This window comes from Cetorhinus maximus, chromosome 4, assembly GCF_964194155.1.
Source record: "Cetorhinus maximus chromosome 4, sCetMax3.hap1.1, whole genome shotgun sequence".
Taxonomy (NCBI): Eukaryota; Metazoa; Chordata; class Chondrichthyes; order Lamniformes; family Cetorhinidae; genus Cetorhinus; species Cetorhinus maximus.
This window is the reverse complement of record NC_135882.1, coordinates 132314211-132336871: the sequence shown is the minus strand read 5'-3', so window position 1 is coordinate 132336871 and position 22661 is coordinate 132314211. Positions and strand designations below refer to the sequence as shown.

At 41.5% G+C, this 22661-nt stretch overlaps 1 protein-coding gene across 1 annotated transcript in view; it reads right to left on the bottom strand.

The window, feature by feature from the left end:
* Positions 1–1388: 1388 nt before the first annotated feature.
* Positions 1389–22661, bottom strand: part of LOC144679901 (KAT8 regulatory NSL complex subunit 1-like) — a 189679-nt gene continuing 168406 nt past the window's right edge. The window contains exons 10-14 of the mRNA XM_078540846.1: positions 12414–12532; positions 8230–8290; positions 8007–8119; positions 4427–4679; positions 1389–2243 (exon numbers count right to left, since the gene is read on the bottom strand). Of these exons, the coding sequence (XP_078396972.1) occupies positions 1968–2243; positions 4427–4679; positions 8007–8119; positions 8230–8290; positions 12414–12532 (822 nt within the window). The 3' untranslated portion in view covers positions 1389–1967. The remainder of the gene's footprint in view (positions 2244–4426; positions 4680–8006; positions 8120–8229; positions 8291–12413; positions 12533–22661) is intronic.

Sequence of the window (22661 nt, the reverse complement as noted above, 5' to 3'; positions counted from 1 at the left end):
CAATTGTTCTGAGTTTATTGAAAGAAGCCTGGTTGAAGACACTTTTATTCTGGACAGCAGTAAGGGAAATTGGCTATTTTGGTGAGAAAATTAAACTTCTAAATTAATGGTATGGCCTGCGGAGTAGTCGGCTAGATCATACACGCACTCCTCCCATCACAGTTGTAACAATCCCATTCAGCATGGTAGTGGTGCCATACACCACTACAGGGAAGGGATATGCTCAGTGTACAATACTTCGTTTTCACAAGGACTGTGCAGTCCTCACTCTTACCTATACTTTCATGGACGGATGCATCTGCGACAGATAGATTGGCAAGGACCAAGACTCGGAGGATTCTCCCCCTTGTTGGTTCCCTCACCATCAGCTGCAGGCCTAGTCTGGCAGAAATGTCCTTCAGGACTCAGCCAGCACAGTCGGAAGTGATGATAGTGAGCCACTCTTGGTGATGGATATTGAAGTCCCCAACTCAGAGTACATTCGGTGCCCCTGCCACCCTCGGTGCTTGTTCCAAGTGATGTTCAATATGGAGGAGCATGAATTCATCAGCTGAGGAAGGGCAGTACATAGTAATCAGTAGGAGATTTCAATGCCCATGCCATGAGACTTCATGGGATCGAGAGGAGTGCTGTCACTACCTCTTTAATCCAATAAGTTTCAATTTTACAAGTCTATCATGTGGCACTTTATCAATGCCTTTTGAAAGCTCATAAACACAGCATTAACTGCAATACCCTCATCAGCCTCACCCATTAATTCAAAGAGCTAAATCAAGTCAATGAAACATGATTTGCCTTTCAGACCCATGATGAATATCATTTAATAATCCAAATCTTTAAAAGTGACAGCTGATTTTGTCGCAGATTATTTTCTCCAGTTTCCCCACCGCCAATATTAGGTTGACTGGCCTGCAGTTGCTGGGTTTATCCCTCTCTGTTCTTTTTCTGAGCAGGTTACCAGTCCTCTGGCACCACCCTCATATCTAAAGAGGATTGGAATATTGTGCCCAGAGCCTCCACTATTTCCATTCTTACTTCTTTCAGCAACCGAGAATGCATTCCATTCGGACCATTGACGTTTCTATTTTGTGCACTGCTAACCTTATCCTTTCCAATTCCTCTATCTCCTCCTTTACTGTGATATTGACAGCATCCTCTTCTTTAATGAAGACAGATGCAAATGTTTACTACCCATCCATGATCGCTGTCTCCTTTTTGGTCCCTAATTGGCCCATTCTTACTTTGAATACCCATTTACATGTTTATAAAAATCTTCTGAGTTTCCTTTGCGTTACTTGCAAATCCACAAAATTCAATAAAAGAATTTAGCGAGCAGCCCTGCACAACAACACATTAGATAAAGAGAGTTTAGAGCACAAACACAATGGTAAACAAGAACTGTAGTAATTTAATATAGGGAAAGTACAGTCAGTCGACCACTCCTCGGGCATGCTATACAACAACACAAGTATTCTAGAATTCAGCAGTGTTAATGAAGACAAGCCCAAAGGATTTACTGCAACAGGAGAAACTATTTCAATTCTTCCCAATGAGGATTCCTGCTCCCTTCCCCCCACCACATCCATTAATTTTTTTGTTTTAAAAAGTTTTTTTTCTCTCTAAAGCTTTCCCTTCCTGTTTTGTTGGCAAGACTGACATCACTTTTACATACAGGACCTTATATTCTTTACATTTGTGACTGATCCCCCTGACCACTACCTCCCCTATCCCCAAATGGTACAATTTACAGTACATTGACTTGAAAAGAAATGAAAATAAAAAGCCCACTTAATAGAAGTTATTATATATGCATTCTCTCAAAAATAGATGTTTGAATATCAAACATTAAAAGGAAAATAACAGTTTTTCTCTCTGTTTTTATATATATTTATATATAGATACAGCATGTATGTACAAGGTGTGTCTGCTCTGTGGATCTGGTTGTTAAATTACTGCGTGCATCAAGTTCACCTATCCATACTTCGTTCATTCTCTATTGCCAGAGTTAATCTCAAGTCTGAACTGTTGTCATCCTGTAAACACGCGAGGCCTCTTGGACTCTGCGTTAACGAAGGGATGCACTCGGCAGATTCGGTCCTAATACCCGGCTTGTTAGCCGACAGCCAGTGCAGGTCCCTTGGCCGCTCACAGCAGCTTTCTCTAAGAGAGTTGGTATGTCCTTTCAATAGTTCCATGTCTTCAGCTGATAAGGGAAATATTCTTGGCTCCCAGGGCTGCACCATCTACGAGAATAAAACAAAACAGAATAAATTAGAATAATTCAAAAAAATTGTATTCCTACCACCCCAATGAATTTCTTCTCTAATGAGTGATAGTGACATACAGTAGGATCATATACTGGTTACAGCAGTGGTTCTCAAAGTGCAGTCTGTGAGAGTTAGGATTGCCAAGTGTGATTAAGTGCATTCCTGGAGGTTTCATCACATGACTTACCCCCACTCTCTCGCTATTGTTCAGCCAACACATCCATCCTTGTGAAACATTGCCTTCCCATGTCAATTGGAAAGCAAGACGACTCATTGCCCAATTGGATGATACTTGACTGTCAACCAAACAGCCTTCCCCCACCCCCACAGCTTTCAATATTTTTTATATCTGGTGAAGAGAATTCTCAAAGAAAATTACAAAAAATTTACATATTTTAATGTCCCAATGATTTTTCTCCAAGGTTACATTACACACAGCAGTGTCCTGGAGATTAATCTTCAATTCCTAGAGACCCCAGGCCAATCCTGGAGGGTTGACAGCCTGTGTGAGGGTCCTCCAGGCGGACTGTGGGCTGGTCCAAAATGAAAGTCACTGATGCACAATGCCACAGCCGGGGCCATATGAGAGAACCTAATGAAGACGAGGAAACCTAATCCCCACCACTTGCGTGACATCACACAAGCAGACCAGCTCCCAAGAGTGCCGCATGAGCCTTCATAAGCACAATCAACAATAATGTTGTTAAGATTTATGTTAAGGGTTACAACATACAACTCCAAGTTTGGATTTTCAACACTTGTGGGGCTGAAATCAAAGGAGAAGAACCAGGTGAACACAGAGCCCGACATAAGACCAAAACTCCTCAGCTTGGAACCAGACAACACCTCATTGATGGCTCATTAACAGCAGTGCCATTCTTCCCATGATTCTGATGAGTTTCCTCTGCTGTGGCAAGCAAAAGCAGGTAGGGGAGGATCGGTTGGTTGTATGCAGCGTCTTTTGCCCTGCCTAAGTGGTCTGTGGACAAAAAAGTTTGAGAACCACTGGGTTATGGTACTTGATCAGCAGCCACAGCTCAATTCTCATAGGCGAAGTTGGGAAATTAATTCAATAGATCTGGTGATTTGTGGTCTGGAACCAGAACAATAACCATGAACGTTTACCAATCATCATCGAACTCCAACTGGTTCATTAATGCTCTTCCAGGAACGGACCTGCACAGAGCCCAAGTCCATGCGATGCAGCCTACTTTCTTTTCTGCTGAAGTCACTCAGTTTCCTACATTTTACAAGTACTTTGCTTCAAGAGTGCTTTGTTGACTATAAAGTACTTTGGGACATCCTGAGGTGGTGAAAGGGGCTAAATAAATGCAAGACTTTTTTCAGTTGCAAGTTGCTTGGAGAGCCACCATCATCTGTTCAGGCAATAGACAAGGAAGCACAGCACCCCACTAATGGGTCTGTAACTGGTGCATACCAACTTACAGGCCAGTGTTGTCCAATGGAAATCACTGGTTAGCAACAAGTGAGGCCACATTCATGATTTTTAGTACAAAACACCTCTCTCTCTCTCTCACACACACACAATTCAGGTAAATGTACTTGACCTTTGTACAATAAGTTAAAATCCACCACCATTCAGTAATTCAGAAAAGTACTCATGATGATCAAAAAACATTCAAATAGTGCTTGCATTACCATTTAACTGACAGCTGATCCAAAAAAGTTAAAGTGCACATGCGTACACCATAGAGATATGAGTATTGAGATCACATGTTCAATAACTATGCATATTACTAAGATAAAAGCAAAAAACTACGGATGCTGGAAATCCAAAACAAAGATAAAAATACCTGGAAAAACTCAGCAGGTCTGGCAGCACCTGCGGAGAGGAACACAGTTAACGTTTCGAGTCCGTATGACTCTTCGACAGTTCTGTTGAAGAATCATACGGACTCGAAACGTTAACTGTGTTCCTCTCCGCAGATGCTGCTAGACCTGAGTTTTTCCAGGTATTTTTATTTTTGTTATGCATATTACTAATTTTTAAATTATTAATCAGAAAATCAGAAATCCAATTAACCAAATTTGGTTTCCCAATTTGTTACATATAGCCATCATAACTGTAGACATTGGGAATGTTGGTAGAAGCTTGCACAGACCCAATATTCTGAATCTGTTACACTGTTCAAACGTACCTGCACTTCTTCATCTGTGACTTCAGGTGTAGATGACCGTGTATCCTCACTGAAGGACAGAACTCTTATGCGATCTTTTGAGAAGGAATTGAGCGATGAGTAGGTTTCAGGGCTAACAGGGCCAGTGAATGAGGGCGTTTGGGGGTAGTCATTGAGTAGGTGGAATCCACTGTCGGGTGACACAGGCTGAGGGGTTGTTGAGTTTATTTGTTGCGGCTGGGGGGTAGACCTGCCGTCAGCTTTGTTAGAAGATCTGAAAACCAGAAGGAAACTATATACAGTACGGAGCTTGATCCAAAATATTGCTTCTTAACTAGTTTGTTCTCACTTCAACATTAGGAGACCAACCAATATCTGTATTTCCCCAATCCAATTTTCTTCCCTCATGCCAACATGATCATTAACTTTTTGCCATTATCTCATCCCAGCAGTCAATTCATGTGCAAATCTGAATATTGAGAGTTCTCAGACTATTGAATCACAAGGTATGCAGTGAGCTAAATCCATATACAATCACTTCCAGAAGCAGTCACTAAGCAGTCAGGATGCGAACCACTGTTGAAATCTGCTCTGCCCTGGCTAAAAGCAAGCAGACTAGAGATCCAATTGAGGATACGTATGTTTCAGTACTGTACTGTATAATTTATTTACTCTGGGAGTGAAAGGCAGCAAGAACATTTTAAAAGAATTTCTCTCCCCTTCTCTCCTGAATGTCAAAATGAAAATCCAAGGGAGTTTCATCCCAGTGATGATGGGCTGAACGAGCAGACTAAAAATAAAATACTTTGAAAACAGTAAGACTTGCTCTCAGCCATAAAATAAAGCAGACTTGCTCTCAACCATAAAATAAAGCAAAGGTTAACTGGATTAGTCTATGGCCTGACAGCAGAAACTCACCACTAACTACAATGTTACAAGTGGAAACTCTTTTTGATGGTTTGCTGAGCAAAGAAATCAGCCTGAGTACTGAAATCAAATGATAAGAAAATCTCTGGGATCCTGCTATCCCAACCTGATCTGATCTACATGTGATTCGCTCCAAACTACAACTAAGTTGAGTCTTAAAACCTCCAAAATAGGCTAATGAGCCTTCCAGTCATTAAAAACACAAGTCTTCTCAGGGAAACCTGCAATAGGTACAGCTTTATGTGCTGTTGTTTGTGAACAAATCCAGAAAATGTAGGACACCAGCAGGGCAGCTATCATTTGTGCTAGTGCCCTTCAGCATGGGTGGAAACTGACCTGGATTTCCTCTTCCTGATTGCCATTCAGCTGCAAAGTGCTCACATGCAGACATGAAATGAGTACAAAATTAGGCTCAATTACATCAACATCGATACTGACACATGAAACATTGCTCCAACCACAACAATTCAACAAATCCCAACATCAGCAAGGGGTTTTGGGGAGAAAATTGATAAAACATAAGCTCTGAAGACAGCTTACTGACAGTGACTGGACATTATGTGGCTTGGAGATGTGGACAGAAATGAGATTGCCCAAATTTTCAGGAGACACAAACTGCCACAGGTAAAATAAAAATAACGGGTTCTGATTGGTTAGGAATGTAGAAGAATAAATGGCAATTGTTGAGGATAAAAAAAAAGAGATAATGGAAGAAGAGAAGAGACACAAACTTTAAGGGTATGAACAGGATAGAAAGGGTAAATGGATTTGAATACTGATTAACCATTATCTAGTTGAATGTTTGAACAGGCTTGAAGGAGTGAATGGTTTTCACCCATTCCAATAAAACAAGAAATTCTCAAGCTTTGAAGAGGGATGGCACACAGGCAGTTTACATAGAGGGATGAGAATGTGTGGGATAGACAGTTCAAGGCAGCAGATAGTGTGCGGAATTTTAAAAGAGAATCCGTTAGATATTTGAGGTACTGAGCAACTGAGGGGTATATCTGAGGTGGATGAACACCATTTTACAAGATCATAAGAAATAGCAGGAGTGGGCCATTCGACCTCTCTAGCCTGCTCCGCCATTCAATAAGATCATGGCTGATCTGGCTGTGGCTTTAATTCCACTTTCTTGTCTGCCCCACACAACCCTCGACTCCCTAAGATAAAAGCAAAATACTGTGGATACTGGAAATTTGAAATAAAAACAGAAAGTGCTGGAAAAACTCAGCAGGACTGACAACATCTGTGGAGAGTGAAACAGAGTCAACGTTTCGAGTCCGTATGACTCTTCTTCAGAGCTAAACATATTCAATGCCTCAGGCCTCCACTGCTCGGTAAGGGAAGAGAATTCCAGACTCTGAGAAAAGAAATTCCTCCTCATTTCTGTCTTAAATGGGAGACCTCTAATTTTTAAACTTTGGCCCCTCGTTACAGACTTCCCCCATAAGAGGAAACATCCTCCCGGTCAAGTCCCTTCAGGATCTTATTTCTAATAAGATCACCTTTCATTCTTTCAAACTCCAATGAGTATAGGCCTAACCTTCTGAGCCTTTCCTCATAAGACAACCCCTTCATCTCACGACATCATCCCAGTGAACCTCCTTTGAACTGCTTCCAATATATTTAGATCCCTCCTGAAACTGTACACAGTACTCTAGGTGCGGGTTCACTAAGGCCCTTTAAAGCTGTAGCAACACTTCCCTACTTTTATACTCCAATTCCCTTGCAATAAAGGCCAAAATTCCATTTGACTTTCCCATTACCTGCCGTACCTGCATACCCAGATCCCTCTGTACCACAGATTTATGCAGTCTCCCTCCTTTAAAGTAATATTCTGTCTTTCTATTCTTCCTGCCAAAGTGAATAAGCTCATATTTTCCCGCATTATATTGCATCTGCAAAATTTTTGCCCACTCACTTACTCTTTCTATATCCCTTTGCAGAATCTGTACCCTCTTCACAACTTGCTTTTCTCCCTATTTTTGCGTCATCAGCAAATTTAGCTACCATACACAAAGTCCCTTCATCCAATTATGTAGATTGTAAACAGCTGAGTCCCCAGTGATCCCTGTGGCATTCCACTAGTTACAGCTTGCCAACACAAAAGCGACACATTTTATCCCAACTCTCTGTTTCCTGTTAGCTAACTAATCCTCTATCCTGCTAATATGTTACCTTCAACACCATGACCTCTTGCCTTGTGTAGTAGCGTTTTATGTGACACCTTCTCGAATGCCTTTTGGAAATTCAAATACACCACATCTTCTGGTTCCTCATTATCCACCCTGCTTGTTACTTCCTCAAAACCACATTGACTCAGCCTTATTGCATATGATTTTCCAAATGTCCTTCTACCTTCTTAATAATTGATTTAAGCAGTTTCCCAGTGACAGATGTTAGAATAACTGGCCTATGTTTTTCTGCCTTCCATCTCCCTCCTTTCTTGAATAGAGGCATTACATTTGCGGCTTTCCAATCTGCTGGGACCTTTCCAGGATTAGGGAGTTTGGGAAGATTGCAACCAATGCATCTACTATCTCTGCAGCCATTTCTTTTAATTTCCTAGAATGCAAGCCATCAAGTCTACTCCAACATATTTCTGTACACTGATAGTGCAATCCAAATTAATTTGTGGATTCTAAACAGGAACCTCCAACATCACATTTACCTGCTTCCCCTCCTGGCCGAGCTGGATGAAGACCACAAGCACCATCTAGCACGTTCCATTTCCTCACATTTGGAATGTCGGTTAAGGAAGGCTTCATCAGACATCTCTTCGTACTAGGTATTCAAGAATAGGCAATTGAAGAGTTTAAAGACTGACAGCAAAATAAAACTGTTTCAATAATTCTCCATGGACTCCTTAAAACTTCTGATATGTAATAAACTACCTGGTCATCCTCTAACTTGCAATTCTGTAGCTTTGACTGTTCAACGTCCGCAACTCGCCAGCTGTCAGGGAGAAATAGGAGACAATTATACGGTACTTGTTTGAAGTCATGCTTCTAACTATCTAACTAACATGCATCTTATCACATCTTTCATAATTTATCTCAAGGCTGAGCATTCATTTCACTGCTGTTCGTGAGTTCCTCCTGTGTACAATTTTTTATTTGTTCATGGGATGCGAGTGTTGCTGGCCAGGTGAGCATTTGTTGGTGGTGGTGAAGGTGGTGAACCGCCTTCTTGAACCGCTGCAGTCCATAAGGTGTAGATATACCAGTGTTGTTAGGAAGGGAGTCCCAGGTTTTTGACCCAGCGACAGTGAAGGAATGATGGTATAGTTCCAAGTCAAGATTGATTGGAGGGGAACTTTCAGGGAGTGGTGCTCCCATTCTGCCCTTTCCCTTCTAGGTGATAGAGGTCATGGGTTTGGAAGGTGCTGTCGAAGGAGGCTTGGCAACTTGTTGCAGTGCATCTTGTATATGGCATGTATTGCTGCCACTGAGCACCAGTGGTGAAGGGAGTGAATGTTTAAGGTGATGAACGGGGTGCCGATAAAACAGGCTTCTTTGTCCTGGATGATGTTGAGCCTCGAGTGTTGTTGGAGCTGCACTCATCTCAGCAAGTACAGAGTACTCCATCACATTCCTGACTTGTGCCTTGTAGATGGTTGACAGGCTTTGGGGAGTCAGGAGGTGAGTTACTCATCTGCTCGGTTTTGAGCTGGGGAGACGGTGGCATAGCGGTATTGTCACTGGGCCAGTAATCTAGAAGCTGAGGCCTCTGGAGGAGTCAAGAATGGTGCTGAACAGGGAACATGGAGTCAAATCTCACCATGACAGTCGGTGAAATTTAAATGAGAGTTAAGAAACAGCAGAGAAAACAACCATTGCAGTACTGGATATATTCTATCGGCCACCAGTGAGTAGGAAGGACAGAGGAGCAAATTTTCAGGGGAATTACAGAGGAGCAAAAATTATAGATTGGTAATAACAAGGAACTTTAATTATCTTGATATAGTATGGGATAATGTGAAGGACAGAGGGAGAAAGAGTTTCTGAAGTGTGTTGAGGAGAATTTCCAGCTCAATGAGGAAGGAGGCATTTCTGGATCTGGCTCTCAGAAAGGAGGTGGGTCAAGAAGATCCAGTATCACTGAGGGAACATTTAGGAAATAGTGATCATTGTACCATAAAATTTAGATTAGCTACGGAAAAGAACAAGGAGCAATCCAAAGTAAATATGATTAATTGGGGAGGACCAATTTTAGTGGGTTGAGAGTGGATCTGTCTCTCATAATTTTTTTTTGTTATTCCTTCATGGGATGTGGATGTCACTGGCTAGGCCAACATTTGTTGCCCATCCCTAATTGCCCTTGAGAAAGTGGTGCTGAGGTGCCTTCTTGAACTGCTGCAGTCCATGTGGTATAGGTACACCCACAGTGTTGTTAGAAAAGGAGTTCCAGGATTTTGACCCAGCAACAGTGGAAGAATGCTGATATATTTCCAAGTTAGGATGGTGTGAGACTTGGAGGGAAACTTGCAGGTGGTGGTGTTCCCATGCATCTGCTACCCTTCCCTTGTCGTTCTAGGTGGTAGAGATCATTTCTTTGAAAGGTGCTGTCGAAGGAGCCTTGGTGAGTTGCTGCAGTACATCTTGTAGATGGTACACACTGTTGCCACTGTTTGTCGGTGGAGGGAGTGAATGCTTAAGGTGGTAGATGGGGTGCCAATTAAGCAGGCTACTTGTTCCTGGATGGTGTCGAGCTTCTCGGGTGTTGTTGGAGCTGCATCCCAGGCAAGTGGAGAGTATTCCATCACAATCCTGACTTGTGCCTTGTAGATGGTGGACATCTTGGAGAGTCGGGAGGTGAGTTACTTGCCTCAGGATATCCAGCTTCTAACCTGCTTTTGTAGCCGCAGTATTTATATGGCTGGTCCAGGTCAGTTCCGTAACCTCCAGGATGTCGATAGTGGGTAGATGGTTGATTTTCGTCTTGTTGGAAATGGTCATTTCATGACACTTGCGGGGTGCGAACGTTACTTGCTACTTCATCAGCCCAAGCCTAAATGTTGTCCAGATCTTGCTGCATGCTGCTTCAGTACCTGAGTCGTCACGAATGGTGCTGAACATCTGTGCAATCATCCACAAACAACCCCACACTTTTGACCTTATGATGGAGGCAAGGTCATTGACGAAGCAGCTGAAGATGGTTGGGCCGAGGATACTACCCTGAGGAGCTCCTATGACGAAATCCCGGGACTGAGATGACTGACATCCAACCACAGCCATTTTCCTTCATGCTAGTTATGACTCCAGCCAAAGATTGGTAAGCAAAGCTAGTTAAACAATAGGCTGCTGCCTTTAAAGAGGAGATGATTCAGGTATAGTCGAGGTACATTCTCACGAGGGGGAAGGTAATGCAACAAAGCCAGAGTGTCCTGGATGACAAAAGGGACAGAGTAAGATAAAGTAGATAAAGGGTGTGTATGACAGATGTCAAGTTGATAACACAAGTGAGAACAAGGCTGAATACAGAAAGTTCAGCAGGGCAGCAAAGGAAAGAAGAGGGGCAAAGAGAGTAGGAGGAGACACTGGTAGCCAACATGAAAGGGAATACACAAATCTTCCAAAGACAGATAAATAATACAAGTGTAGTAATAGGGGCAAATAAAGGACCAAAAAGGAGACCAAGGCATGAAGGTAGAGGGCATGGCTAATGTACAAAATGAGTACTTTGCATCTGTCTTTAGCAAGGAGGAAAATGCTGCCCAAGTCATGGCGAAAGAGGTGGCGGCAAAGATAGTAAATGGGCTAAAAATTGATAAACTATGGGAAACGCTGGCTGTACTTAAATGTTGATAAGTCAGCAGGGCTGGATGAGAAGCATCTGAGGATGATGACGAAGTAAATATGGAAACTATGGAGGTACTGGCCACAATCTTCCAATCCTCCTTAAATACAGGGCAGTGCCAGAGGCCTGGCAAATGTTACATGCTCACTCATAGAAGGGTGGAAGGATAAGCTCAGCAACTACAACCTAGCCAACTTAACCTCAGTAGTGGTCAAGCTTTTAGAAACAATAATCCAGGACAAAACTAACAGTCTCTTAGGCAAATGTAGATTAATTAAGGAAAAGCAGAACAGATTTGTTGAAAGTAAATCATATTTAACTGACCTGATTGAGTTTTTTGAAGAGGTAATAGAAAGGGTTATGCAGTTGGTGTGGTGTATATAGACTTTCAAAAAGTGCCACATAACAGGCTTGTCAACGGTGTTGAAGTCCATGAAATAAAAAGGACAATGGCAACATGGATACGAAGTTGGCTTAGTAACAGGAATGAACAATTGTTTCGGACTGGAGAAAGGTATACAGTGGTTTCCCCAGTGATCAGCATTGGGATTACTGCTTTTCTTGATATGTATATTAAAAAAAAGACTTTGACTTGGGCACAGGGCATTATTTCAAAATTTGCAGAAAACACAAAACTTGGAAGTATAGTTAATTGTGTGAGGAGGATATGGATAAACTTTAGGACAGAGACATGTTGGTGGAATATGCGGATACGTGGCAGATGTAACTTAAATACAGAAAAGTGAGAAGTGATACATTACGATAGAAAGAACGAGAAGAGGCAGCCAAAACTAAAGTATACAATTCTAAATGAGGTGTCAGAACTGAGAAATCTGGACATGACTAGAAAACAAAAAGTGACTCAAAGTTCCATTTAGTGAACCCATCAGAACTGCTGATGTAGGAAACAGAAATGCTACACTAATGTAGTGAGGACTCTTCTGCAATTTGAGCCAACGTGGAAGGAAAGTCAAGGGGCAGCACTTTGTTTGTACAATGTGCTGCTTGAGTGTCTATCTGAAGCCATCAAGGTGGTCAGAAGGCTCCTTATAAGTATTGAGAGACACTGCAGTGAGGGTGGCACTCTTAGAATCTTGGTATGTTACAGCACAGAAAGAAACCACCTAGCTCATCAAGTGTCTGACATTATTCCCCACTGTCCTGCACACTCCCTCTACCATTTTCAAACAAACATTCAATTCTCTCAAAATAATTCCTAGACTTGGCTTCGACAACTGTTTCACTTGACTGAAATCCCAGTGACAGTGTACTGCGTTACCTTGGTGTCAGAATCTCCTTGTACTGAAGTTTCTCCACTCGAGCTGCTGCAGCCATGGACATGGGGATCACAATGTTGTTTATGTCAAATGAACTTTCACCTCTTCTCCTTCGTGCAGACTGTAAGAGAGCAAGAACAAAAATTATAAACCTCAACATTCTGCTTCTTTAGAAGTTAATCATTTCAATGCTGGAAATCCAAAGTGTTTTTTTCTGATTAGGCCAATAGGTGGAGCTCTGAAACATGTTTCAAAGGGGAAAGAAAGCATAGGAGATCAGAAACTCAGCACATCAACCAGGAGCAGCCAATATCAGCAGGGCAGTAAGCACGTTTAAAAGAAGCAAAGAACTTTCATTTACATTGCACTTTTTCCAATCTCAAGACATCACAAGTAGCTTTTACAGCCATGCAAGTACCTTTATTGATTTTGGTGACATTGTTTGAAAGCACAGTGTTAGTTTTCATAGAAACTAGGAGCAGGAGTAGGCCATTCGGCCCTTCGAGCCTGCTCCGCCATTATGATCATGGCTGATCATCCAACTCAATAGGGAAGAAAACAGTTGACGTTTCGAGTCCTCATGACCCTTTGGCAGAACTGAGAACTGTTCAGTTCTGCCGAAGGGTCATGAGGACTCGAAACGTCAACTGTTTTCTTCTCCACTGATGCTGCCAGACCTGCTGAGTTTTTCCAGGTAATTCTGTTTTTGTTTTGGATTTCCAGCATCCGCAGTAGCTTTTAGCTTTTTGTTTTTATCCAACTCAATAGCCTGCTCCCCATATCCTTTTATCCCTTTCTTCCCTTTTCATATGTATGCTGATGACACACAGCTCTGCCTCACAACCACCTCTCTCGGATCCTCCACTGTGGCTAAATTATCAGAATGCTTATCCAACATCCATTATTGGATAAGCAGAAATTTCCTCCAATTAAATACTGGGAAGGCTGAAGCTTCCATCCTCATATTCATGCCATCACTATGACTGCCTATTTCCACCTCCATAGCACCGAGTGTGCCTTCCTCTCACTCATCTGCTATGGAAACCCTCATTTATGCCTTGGTTAACTGTAGATTTGACTATTTTAATGCAATCCACATTCTACCCTCCATAAACTTGGTAATCCAAAACTCTGCTGTCCATTTCTTAACTTGCACCAAGTCCAGTTCACCTATCACCTCTGTGCTCGCTGGCCTACTTTGGCTCCCAGTCAAGCAATGTCTTGATTTTAAAATGCTCATCCTTGTTTTCAAATCCCTGCATGACCTCACCCCTCCCCATCTCTGTGATCTGTTCCAGTCCCATAGCTCTCAGATATCTGTGCTCATCTAATTCTGGCCTCTTGAGCATCCCAATTTTGATCGTTTCACCATTGGTGACATCTTGAGCTGCCTAGGCCTTAAGCAATGGAATACCCTCCCTAAACCTCTCCACCTCACTTTCCTCCTTTCACAGACATCTTAAAACCTAACTCTTTCATCCAAGCTTTTGGTCATCTGACCTAACATCTCCATATAGGGCTACGGGCCAAGTGCTGGAAAATGGGATTAGAATAGGTAGGCGCTTGATGGTCGGCACGGACATGATGGGCATAGGGCCTGTTTCTGTACTGTATAACTCTAGGACTGTATGGCTACTTGTGGCTTGGTGTCATATTTTGTCTTATAATGCTCCTGTGAAGTGCCTTGGGACATTTTATTATGTTGATGGTGCTATAAGTTGTTGTTGAAATATGGTCATTTCAGCGCAGTATTGAACGATAAGATGTCTTGTAGATGAGACATTAGACCAAACTGCTTCTTCACATGGATGCAGAGAATGCCATGACACTAGAACAGGGAGTTTTCGTGGTGTTTTGGCTAACACTGATCTCGTTAAAAAAATCTGTAAATTTGTTCCTTGTGAACTATACAATGCATAAATTAGCCATTACGTTTATCTACGTAACAACAACGAATGCACTTCAAAAAAGTTGGCTGGTTGGTAAATATGTTGGGATGTTCTGAGATGATTACAGACCACATAGTTCCTTGGTTGCTAACTCGAGTATTCAGGGTTGAGTGTTCACTCTTCGGGGAGAGTCACCAGAGTTAACTAGACACATACCGTTGTATATTGCAAGATCCGAACATTTTGTTATACTGCCCTCTCTGTTGCGAAGGTGTAGCTAAAGTTAATTCAATAATGGCTGCCTGCAGCTGATCACGTGTTAGTCTTACTCAGTGCAATACAAAACAGAAAGATGACGATGAAGCTGAGATCGAATTTTCTTTTACATTTCACTTGAGAAACTAAGGATTGAAGAAAATTCTGACACATTTTTGGAACTCCTAAAATTGATTGAGGAAGTTTAACTTGAAAGATTGCTGCGTGTGCATATCGTATTCAGGTATACGATGAGTCAGGACGGTTGTCATCATTGTCTAAGTGCCATATTGCGTAGGGGATCACAGTCTTCCAAACTTAGCCATCATAGCAACAGTGGATGACCACGTTGTTGGAGTTCTGGTTAAACCAGTCTTTAATGTTGTCTATCTGCTTCCTTCGTGGTCGGCCTCTTGCTCTTCTTCCATTAATCCTTCCAGTAATGATTAGGCACTCCAACCCTTCTGAATGGATAACGTGTCCAAGAACTCCATTTGTCATCTTCTGATATAATTTAAGAGCTTGCTCGTTCTTGAGGCCTCATTCAGTACTTCTCCGTTAGTTCTTTTCTCTACCCAGCTTACCCTTAAGATCCTTCTTAAGCACATTCCCTAACTGTTGATTTTCTTTTCTTCCTCTTTTCTAATGCTCAAAGCTTCACATCCATAATTCATTACTGACCAGCCACAACATTTTAGTATACATATTCTCATTTCAAGGCTCAAGCTGATGTTTCTTAAAATGTTGCTTAATGTTGTAAAAACATTTTTTGGCTTGTCCAATCCTTTTTCAGATTTTAGCAATGCTTTTGACATTTTGGTGTTACTGTGCTTCCTGGACAGTTGAATTGATCGATGTGTTCTAACTTACTTCCATTTACTGTGCTGCTGTGTACTGGGTAGTAGGGGTATCTCAATGACCGTTAGGGCGGTGTTAGTCCTGCCCTTTTGAGAGTCCCAGGTCCAGCTGGCCTGGCTGGCAGTACCTGGAAGGGTCCCGTGTTCAGGATTACAAGTGATGGCCAACGGTGGATCCGGCAGATTCTACGGTGAGTGCCAGGCAGAGGATCCTCTGGGAAGAGGGCCTGTGTTCTCTTGTAAAGAGGGCTTTAGACTAAATAGGTATGGGGGAGGGTTCACGTGAGGGGACACTTGGAATGTTGAAGCAAAAGGACAGGGAATAGTGCAGGGAATTGATTCAGGTAATAATAACCACAGTGTGACAGGAAGGATGGTGTACACAAACATAAGCGTGTACCAACAAACAAGGTGAGAGCAGGCAAAAATGGCAAAAAAGACAGAAGTAAAGGCACTTTATTTGAATGCACACAGCATTTGTAACAAGATGGATGAATTGATGGCACAAATAGAAATAAGTATGTGTGATTATAGCCATTACCGAGACGTAAATGACCAAGGCTAGGACCTGAATATTCAAGGGTATTCAACATTCTGAAAGGACAGATGGAAAGGAAAAGGAGGTGGGGTAGTTCTGAAAGGATGAGATCAGTACAATAGTGAGAAATCATCTTGGTTCAGAAGATAATGATGTAGAACCAGTTTGGGTAGAGATAAGAAATAGCAAAGGAAAGAAGTCACTGGTGGGAGTAGCTTATAGGCCCTATAACACAATAGGGCAGAGTACACATCAAGAAATAATGGGGGCTTGCAAGAAAGATACTGCAATAATCATAGGTGACCTTGATCTTCACATCAGTTGGACAAATAAAATTGGCAATGGTAGCCTGGAGGATTTGTTCATTGAGTGTATTCAAGACAACATAGCAATATGTTCTGAAACCCACCAGAGAACAGGCTATTTTGGACCTTGTAATGTGTAAGGAAACAGGATTGATAATGACCTCATAGTAAAGAATCCTCTAGACAAGAGTGATCATAACATGATAGAATTTCATATTCAATTTGAGAGTGAGAAATGAAAAATTGAAGGAGAAATTAAAATATGAGAGAAAATTAGCAAGAAATATATAAACAAATGTAAAAGCTTCTACAAGGGTATAAAAAGGAAAAGAGTAGCTTAAGAGAGCATTGGTCCTTTAGAGGATATAACTGGGAAATTAATAATGGAAAACGAGGAAATGGCAGAGGCTTTGAACAAGCATTTTGTATCTGTCTTCACAATAGAAAACACAAAAAGCATCCCAAGAACAGTAGAAAATCAAGAGGCAAAAGGAAGAGGGGGAGTCAAAACAATAATATCAATAGAGAAAAAGTAGTGGGAAATCTAATGGAACTTAAGGCTGACAAGTCCCTTGGACCTGATGGCCTGCATCCGAGGGTGTTAGCGGACTGGCCGCAAAATTCTCTAGATACTGGAAATGTCCCAAAGGATTGGAAAACTGCAAACATAAAACTTCTGTTCAAGAAAGGAGGGAGACAGAAAGCAGAAAACTTATAGGCCAGTTAGCCTAACATGTCATTGGGAAAATGCTAGAATCCATTATCAAACAGCAAGTAGCAGAACATGTAGAAAATCATAATACGATCAGGCAGAGTCAACATGACTTTGTGAAAGGGAAATCGTGTTTTACTAATTTATGAGAGTTCTCGGAGGATGTAACAAGCAAAGTGGGTAAAGGGGAACCAGCAGATGTAAATATATTTGGATTTCTAAAAGGCATTCGATAAGGTGCCACATAAAAAAATTACCACACAAGAGCTCATGGTGGGGGTGATATACGGGCATGGACAGAGGATTGGCTAACTAACAGGAAACAGAGAGTTGGAATAAATGGATCATTTAGGATAGCAAGCTGTAACTAGTGGAGTGCCTTAGGGATCAGTGCTGGGGTCTCAATTATTTACAATCAATATTAATGACTTAGATGAAGAGATTAACTTCATCGTAGCCAAATTTTCTGATGATATATAGATAGGCAGGAAAGTAAGTTGTGAAAATACAAAGAGTCTGCAAAGAGATATAGGTAGGTTAAGTGAGTGGGCAAAAAGTTGGCAGATGGGAGTATAATATGAGAAAATGTGAGGTTGTCTTTAGCAGGAAGAATAGCAAAGCAGATGATTTAAATGGAGAGAGTTTGCAGAATGCTGCAGTACAGAAGGATACAGGTGCCATGGTACATTAATCACAAAAAGGCAGTATGCAGGTACAGCAAGTAATTAGGAAGGCAAATGGAATTTTGGTCTTTATTGCAAGTCGGATGGAATATAAAAGTAGGGAAGTCTTGCTACAACTTTACAGAGCGTTGGTGAGACCACGCTTAAGAGTACTGTGTACAGTTTTGGTTACCTTACCCAAGAAGGGACCCAACTGCATTGGAAGCAGCTGAGAAAAGATGCAATCAGCTGATTCTTGGGATGAGGGGTTTGTCTTATGAGGAAAGGATGAGCAGGTAAGGCCTATACTCAATGGAGTTCAGAAGAATGAGAGGTGATCTTATTGAAACAAATAAGATTCTGAGGGGGCTTGACAGGTTAGATGCTATAGGGATGTTTCCCCTCATGGGGGAATCCAGAACTAGGGGCCACAGTTTCAAAATAAGGGTCTCCCATTTAAGACAGAGGTAAGGAGGAATTTCTTGTCTCGGAAGGTCTGCAGTGAGTCATGGAATATTTTCAAGGCTGAGTTAGACAGATTTTGATTGTCAAAGGACAGGCAGGAAAGTGGCGTTAAGGCCAGAGTCAAATTATCCATGAACTTATTGAATGGTGGAGCAGGCTTGAGGGGCTCAAAGGCTTACTCCTGCTCCTATTTCTGATGTTATGTTCAAACACACAAAGAAATGGGAAAACCACCTCATACTTTCCTTTTACCTAATCAAATATAGTCAGTACAAACAAATTTGATTGTCAACAGTATGAATGGGGTTGGCACCACTCATGTCAACGCCTCACTAGGGACAGACGTCCATGAACTGCAAGTGGACGCATACTGTCATTGTCCTACTGCGTAACCCTCAAAAGGTTCTACAAACAGCATAAGAAAAACCGACACCTAAAGAATTGCTACTTGAAACGTGAAAACATTTTATCAAGCAAAGAAAGCAGAAAATGCCATTCAAGAGGTGTGCAGAATGTCAATATTCTTGGTTTGTGTTAAGTAAAGTAGATGGCAGCTGGGAAATACCAACACAGTGATGGAGTTATTAGCTTCTCGGGTGGAGAAAAACATGAAAAATGAGTTGCTCTTGATTAGAAACATTGCAAGCCCCTTTAGAATATTGGGATATTTGCGAGTGAATTCCTTTGGAATAGCAGGAATATCTTTCAGGCTAAGCATTAAACAAGTATAGTGCATCCCAACCCAAAGAGCGTCAGATGTGTTTTCTATGAACAACTAGATCAATGGTGCGGTTCTCAAGATATCATCATTGTCATTGGAGATCTCAATGCAAAGGTAGGAAGTTCTTGTGTATAAGATATCATTGGTCCACATGGTCTCGGAGAACGTAACAACAGAGGTGACGTATGGATCAATTGCCGAAACAATCAAGTTATTTCAAACACGTGGCTTAAACATCACCTCAGGTAAAGCTGGTCATGGGAAAGTCCAGGCGACCAAATAAGAAATCAGATCGACTTTATTACAATAAGTAGGTGTTTCAGAAGCTCCATTAAACAGTCAAAATCATACCCTGGAGCTGAATGTTACAGATGATCACAGTTACTGCTGGTTGCCACAATTAACATCAAACTGAATATTCTGAATAAAGCAAAAGGAAAGCCAAAGAGACTGGATCTTGAACGGCTGAAAGACCTAATCATTAAAGAAGCATTCCAAGTAGAGGTAAAGAAGCGCTGCAGGTGGAGGAAACAATGAATGTAGAGGAGTTTAACGTCTTCAAGGAGGTCTCAATGGAAGGTGCAAAAGTTAAGGTTCCAACAAAAACGAAGAATTTCAAGCAAAAATGGACGACAGAAGAAATCGAGGAATTGACAGAGCAAAGGAAAAAAGCAAAACAGTCAGAATCAGACAATAACAGACTAAACCAAGAATAAAAATTAAGTACATAGAAGAAAAAGCAAAATGGCAATAGTCAATGAAAAACTTGCATACTAAGGAAAATTTCGAGAAAGAGACCAGTTTGTAGCTGCAGTGGATGTTTGAAAGCAAAGGATGGTTCGATTCTAATGGAAAAGGACAAAAATCAGGGAAAGGTGGAGTGAATACATTGAAGAAATGTACAACAAAAGACAGAGGACTTCGAGCACCAATCAAAAATGAAGACAAAGGCCCAGAAATTTTGCAAGTGGAACTTGTGCTGAAAAAGAAGACAAGAGGGAAAGCACCAGGCCGGATGAAATAACACAAGATTATTGAAGTAACAGGAGAGTTAGGAACTGGAAAACTGACTATTATCGCCAACAAGATTTTTAACACTGGCACTATCCCTGATGATCCAAGTCTGCTTTTATCACTTTGCCAAAGAAACCTTGTGCAACAGAACATGAGATACAACGAACAATCAGTCTAATGTAGTGCGGTTCATCCCCAGAACCCTACTGGCCAGAGTTAGGGAGAAAATAAATCAATGATTTCAGACACAGCGTAGCTTTGTAAAAGATAAAGGAACACAAAATGCAACTATCTTCTAAAAACCTAGGCACAAAGAGCAACTGAAATGCGAAACGACTTCTCCTATGTTTTATAGTGTTTTATTGATTATATTAAAGCATTTCACAAAGTCCAACATAATCATCTCATGAAAATGCTGGAAGGCATCAACAGTGACGGGAAAGATCTTCGATTCATCAGGAATATTTACTGGAATCGAATAGCAGCGACCAAATGTTAGAACGAACTCAGTGATTGGAAAGCAATCAAAAGAGGGGTTACACAAGGCTGCATTCTCTCACCTGACTGTTTCTCCCTACACAGCAAATGTATTCTCAGAGGAATTGAAGGGGTGGGTGGTACAAAGGTAGGAGGGGAACTAATAAACATCCACTTTGCCGACAACACCATACCTTTGGCAACAAATGAAGATGACATGCAACAATTAATCGATACAGTTGTCAAGGAAAATGCTGGATATGGGCTAACACTGAAATGCAAGAAAATGTACACTTGGCAATGACAAAGAAAAAGGACATTCCAGTGAGTCAGCACAGTACATAATTGAAAAAATGGAACATAGGTCTGAAGAGCAAGAGAGTCAGCCCTTCGAGCCTGCTCCACCATTCAATAGGATCATGGCTGATCTGGTTGTGATCTCAACTCCACTATACCCTTATTAAACAACATATTTGGGAATAACCCTAACAAAGAGGACTGATATAATTATGAGCAAAGATTTCACATTTGGCTGGAAGTGAATAAAATAGGAGATGAGGATGATGTTTTCCTCACCATGATGGGGCCAGATGCTTTTGAGATAATGTCAAAAGTGTTGCCTGCGCGACTGCAGTTGGATGGAATATGCTGACGTTAATTAAATTCTGGACTCATTATGGCATATTGCACTGAGAGTTGTATTCTGTGAAAGGAATCAGTTGCCAAATGAGACTGTTGCAAAATACATTCTCGAACTAAAGACATTTGTCACTGTGGGTATGGCGCGAATCTAGAAATCAACCTTACAGACAGATTCATAGGAGACCTAAAGAAGAACAAAATCCAGACTAAGTTTTTGAGGAAAGATAATAAGCTGACATGCCATGAGGCCACAGCCATAGAAATAGCACAAAGTGATAGTTGCAAATTGCAAGGCAGTTCTTTTTCTGAGTCAGCAAAGTAAGTCTACTGGATTTCAGTGTGTTATGAACAGGAGAGAGGCAAACTAAACTTCTTTATTCTCTCACCATCTGTCTATAGGCAGAGGTGTTTTTGAATTATTTTTAAAGTAGACTGTGGCATGTTTCCCCAAACCTTCAGTTTGTGTGGTCCAATTTTATAACGCAGCAAACACAGCAAACTCTCCTGATGTTTAACTCAGGTTACAAAAACAAAAATAGCTGGAATAACTCAGCAGGTCTGACAGCATCTGTGGAGAGGAACACAGTTAAGTTTCCAGCATCCGCAGTATTTTGCTTTTATCTTAGTGTTTAATTGACTGCCACTTCTCTTCCAGGAATGCCCACCTTGAAGAAGTACTGTTCTTCTCTCCAACAGAATTTCCGCAGATGCTGTCAGACCTGCTGAGTTTTCCCAGCTATTTTTGTTTTTGTTTCAGATTTCCAGCATCCGCAGCATTTTGCTTTTAACTCAGGTTAGTTTATTGTACATTCAAGCCCAGGAGGAGCGGGGGTATGTTCACAACCTTGCTCTTACACACACAATATATACAGTAAGCGGGGTGGAGAAGAGGAAGTTTTTACAACTATGGGTAACAACAGTAGAAGAATCACAGAAATGGATATTAGTTCATGTGATTTCCAGAGTCCAGAAAGTCAAAGTCCAAAGAGTGTTTCCTTCAAGGCGGAGTTTAGTTCAGATGAGTTCCTGGTTAGAGACAGCAGTACGAAAGTCCTTAAAAGCGAAGAAGAATGCTTTTAAAATAAATTAGGCTTCCAGGAGTTGAGAGATGGTGGGAGCTTTGTCCGCTGGGAGCCCTGCTGTTGTTCTTTTCAGGTTGGAAATAATCAGCAGACTGCCTGTTTCTCAGTTCTCAACTAAATATAGAGATTTCCAAATGGTCACTTGAGCCATGTGACCTCCTTGCTCCACAATGATTTCAAAGGGAATATTTATCTGGTGGCTGGGTCTGGCCTTTGTTTTATGGTTTATAATGTCCTGGTTGTTAGCTTCTGAAAGAGTCACCATCCAAGTTGAGGGTCTTGTTTTGGGAAGTCATTGTCTGGGCAGACCCTGTGACTCCACTGAAGGAATAAGCTTATCAAGATGCAAATGATGTCCATTTCCCCTCAATGGTCCCCTTTTTAAATGGATCTGGACAGTTCCAGGTGTGAGATGGGTCTGTTAACAACTCTGCAAGTCCCCTGGTTTCATGATTATAATGTCCTTACAATGGGGTACAAGATTCCACAAGGTTGAGGGGGGACCTCTTTTCTTCTTGCAACCTTTGTTGGAAGCTTCCAGGAGAGATGGGCCAATCCTGAAGTCATGTGGCCTGCAGCAGCTATCTTTTGGTTCAGCAAAAGTCCATTTTAAAATAGCAAGAAAAATATG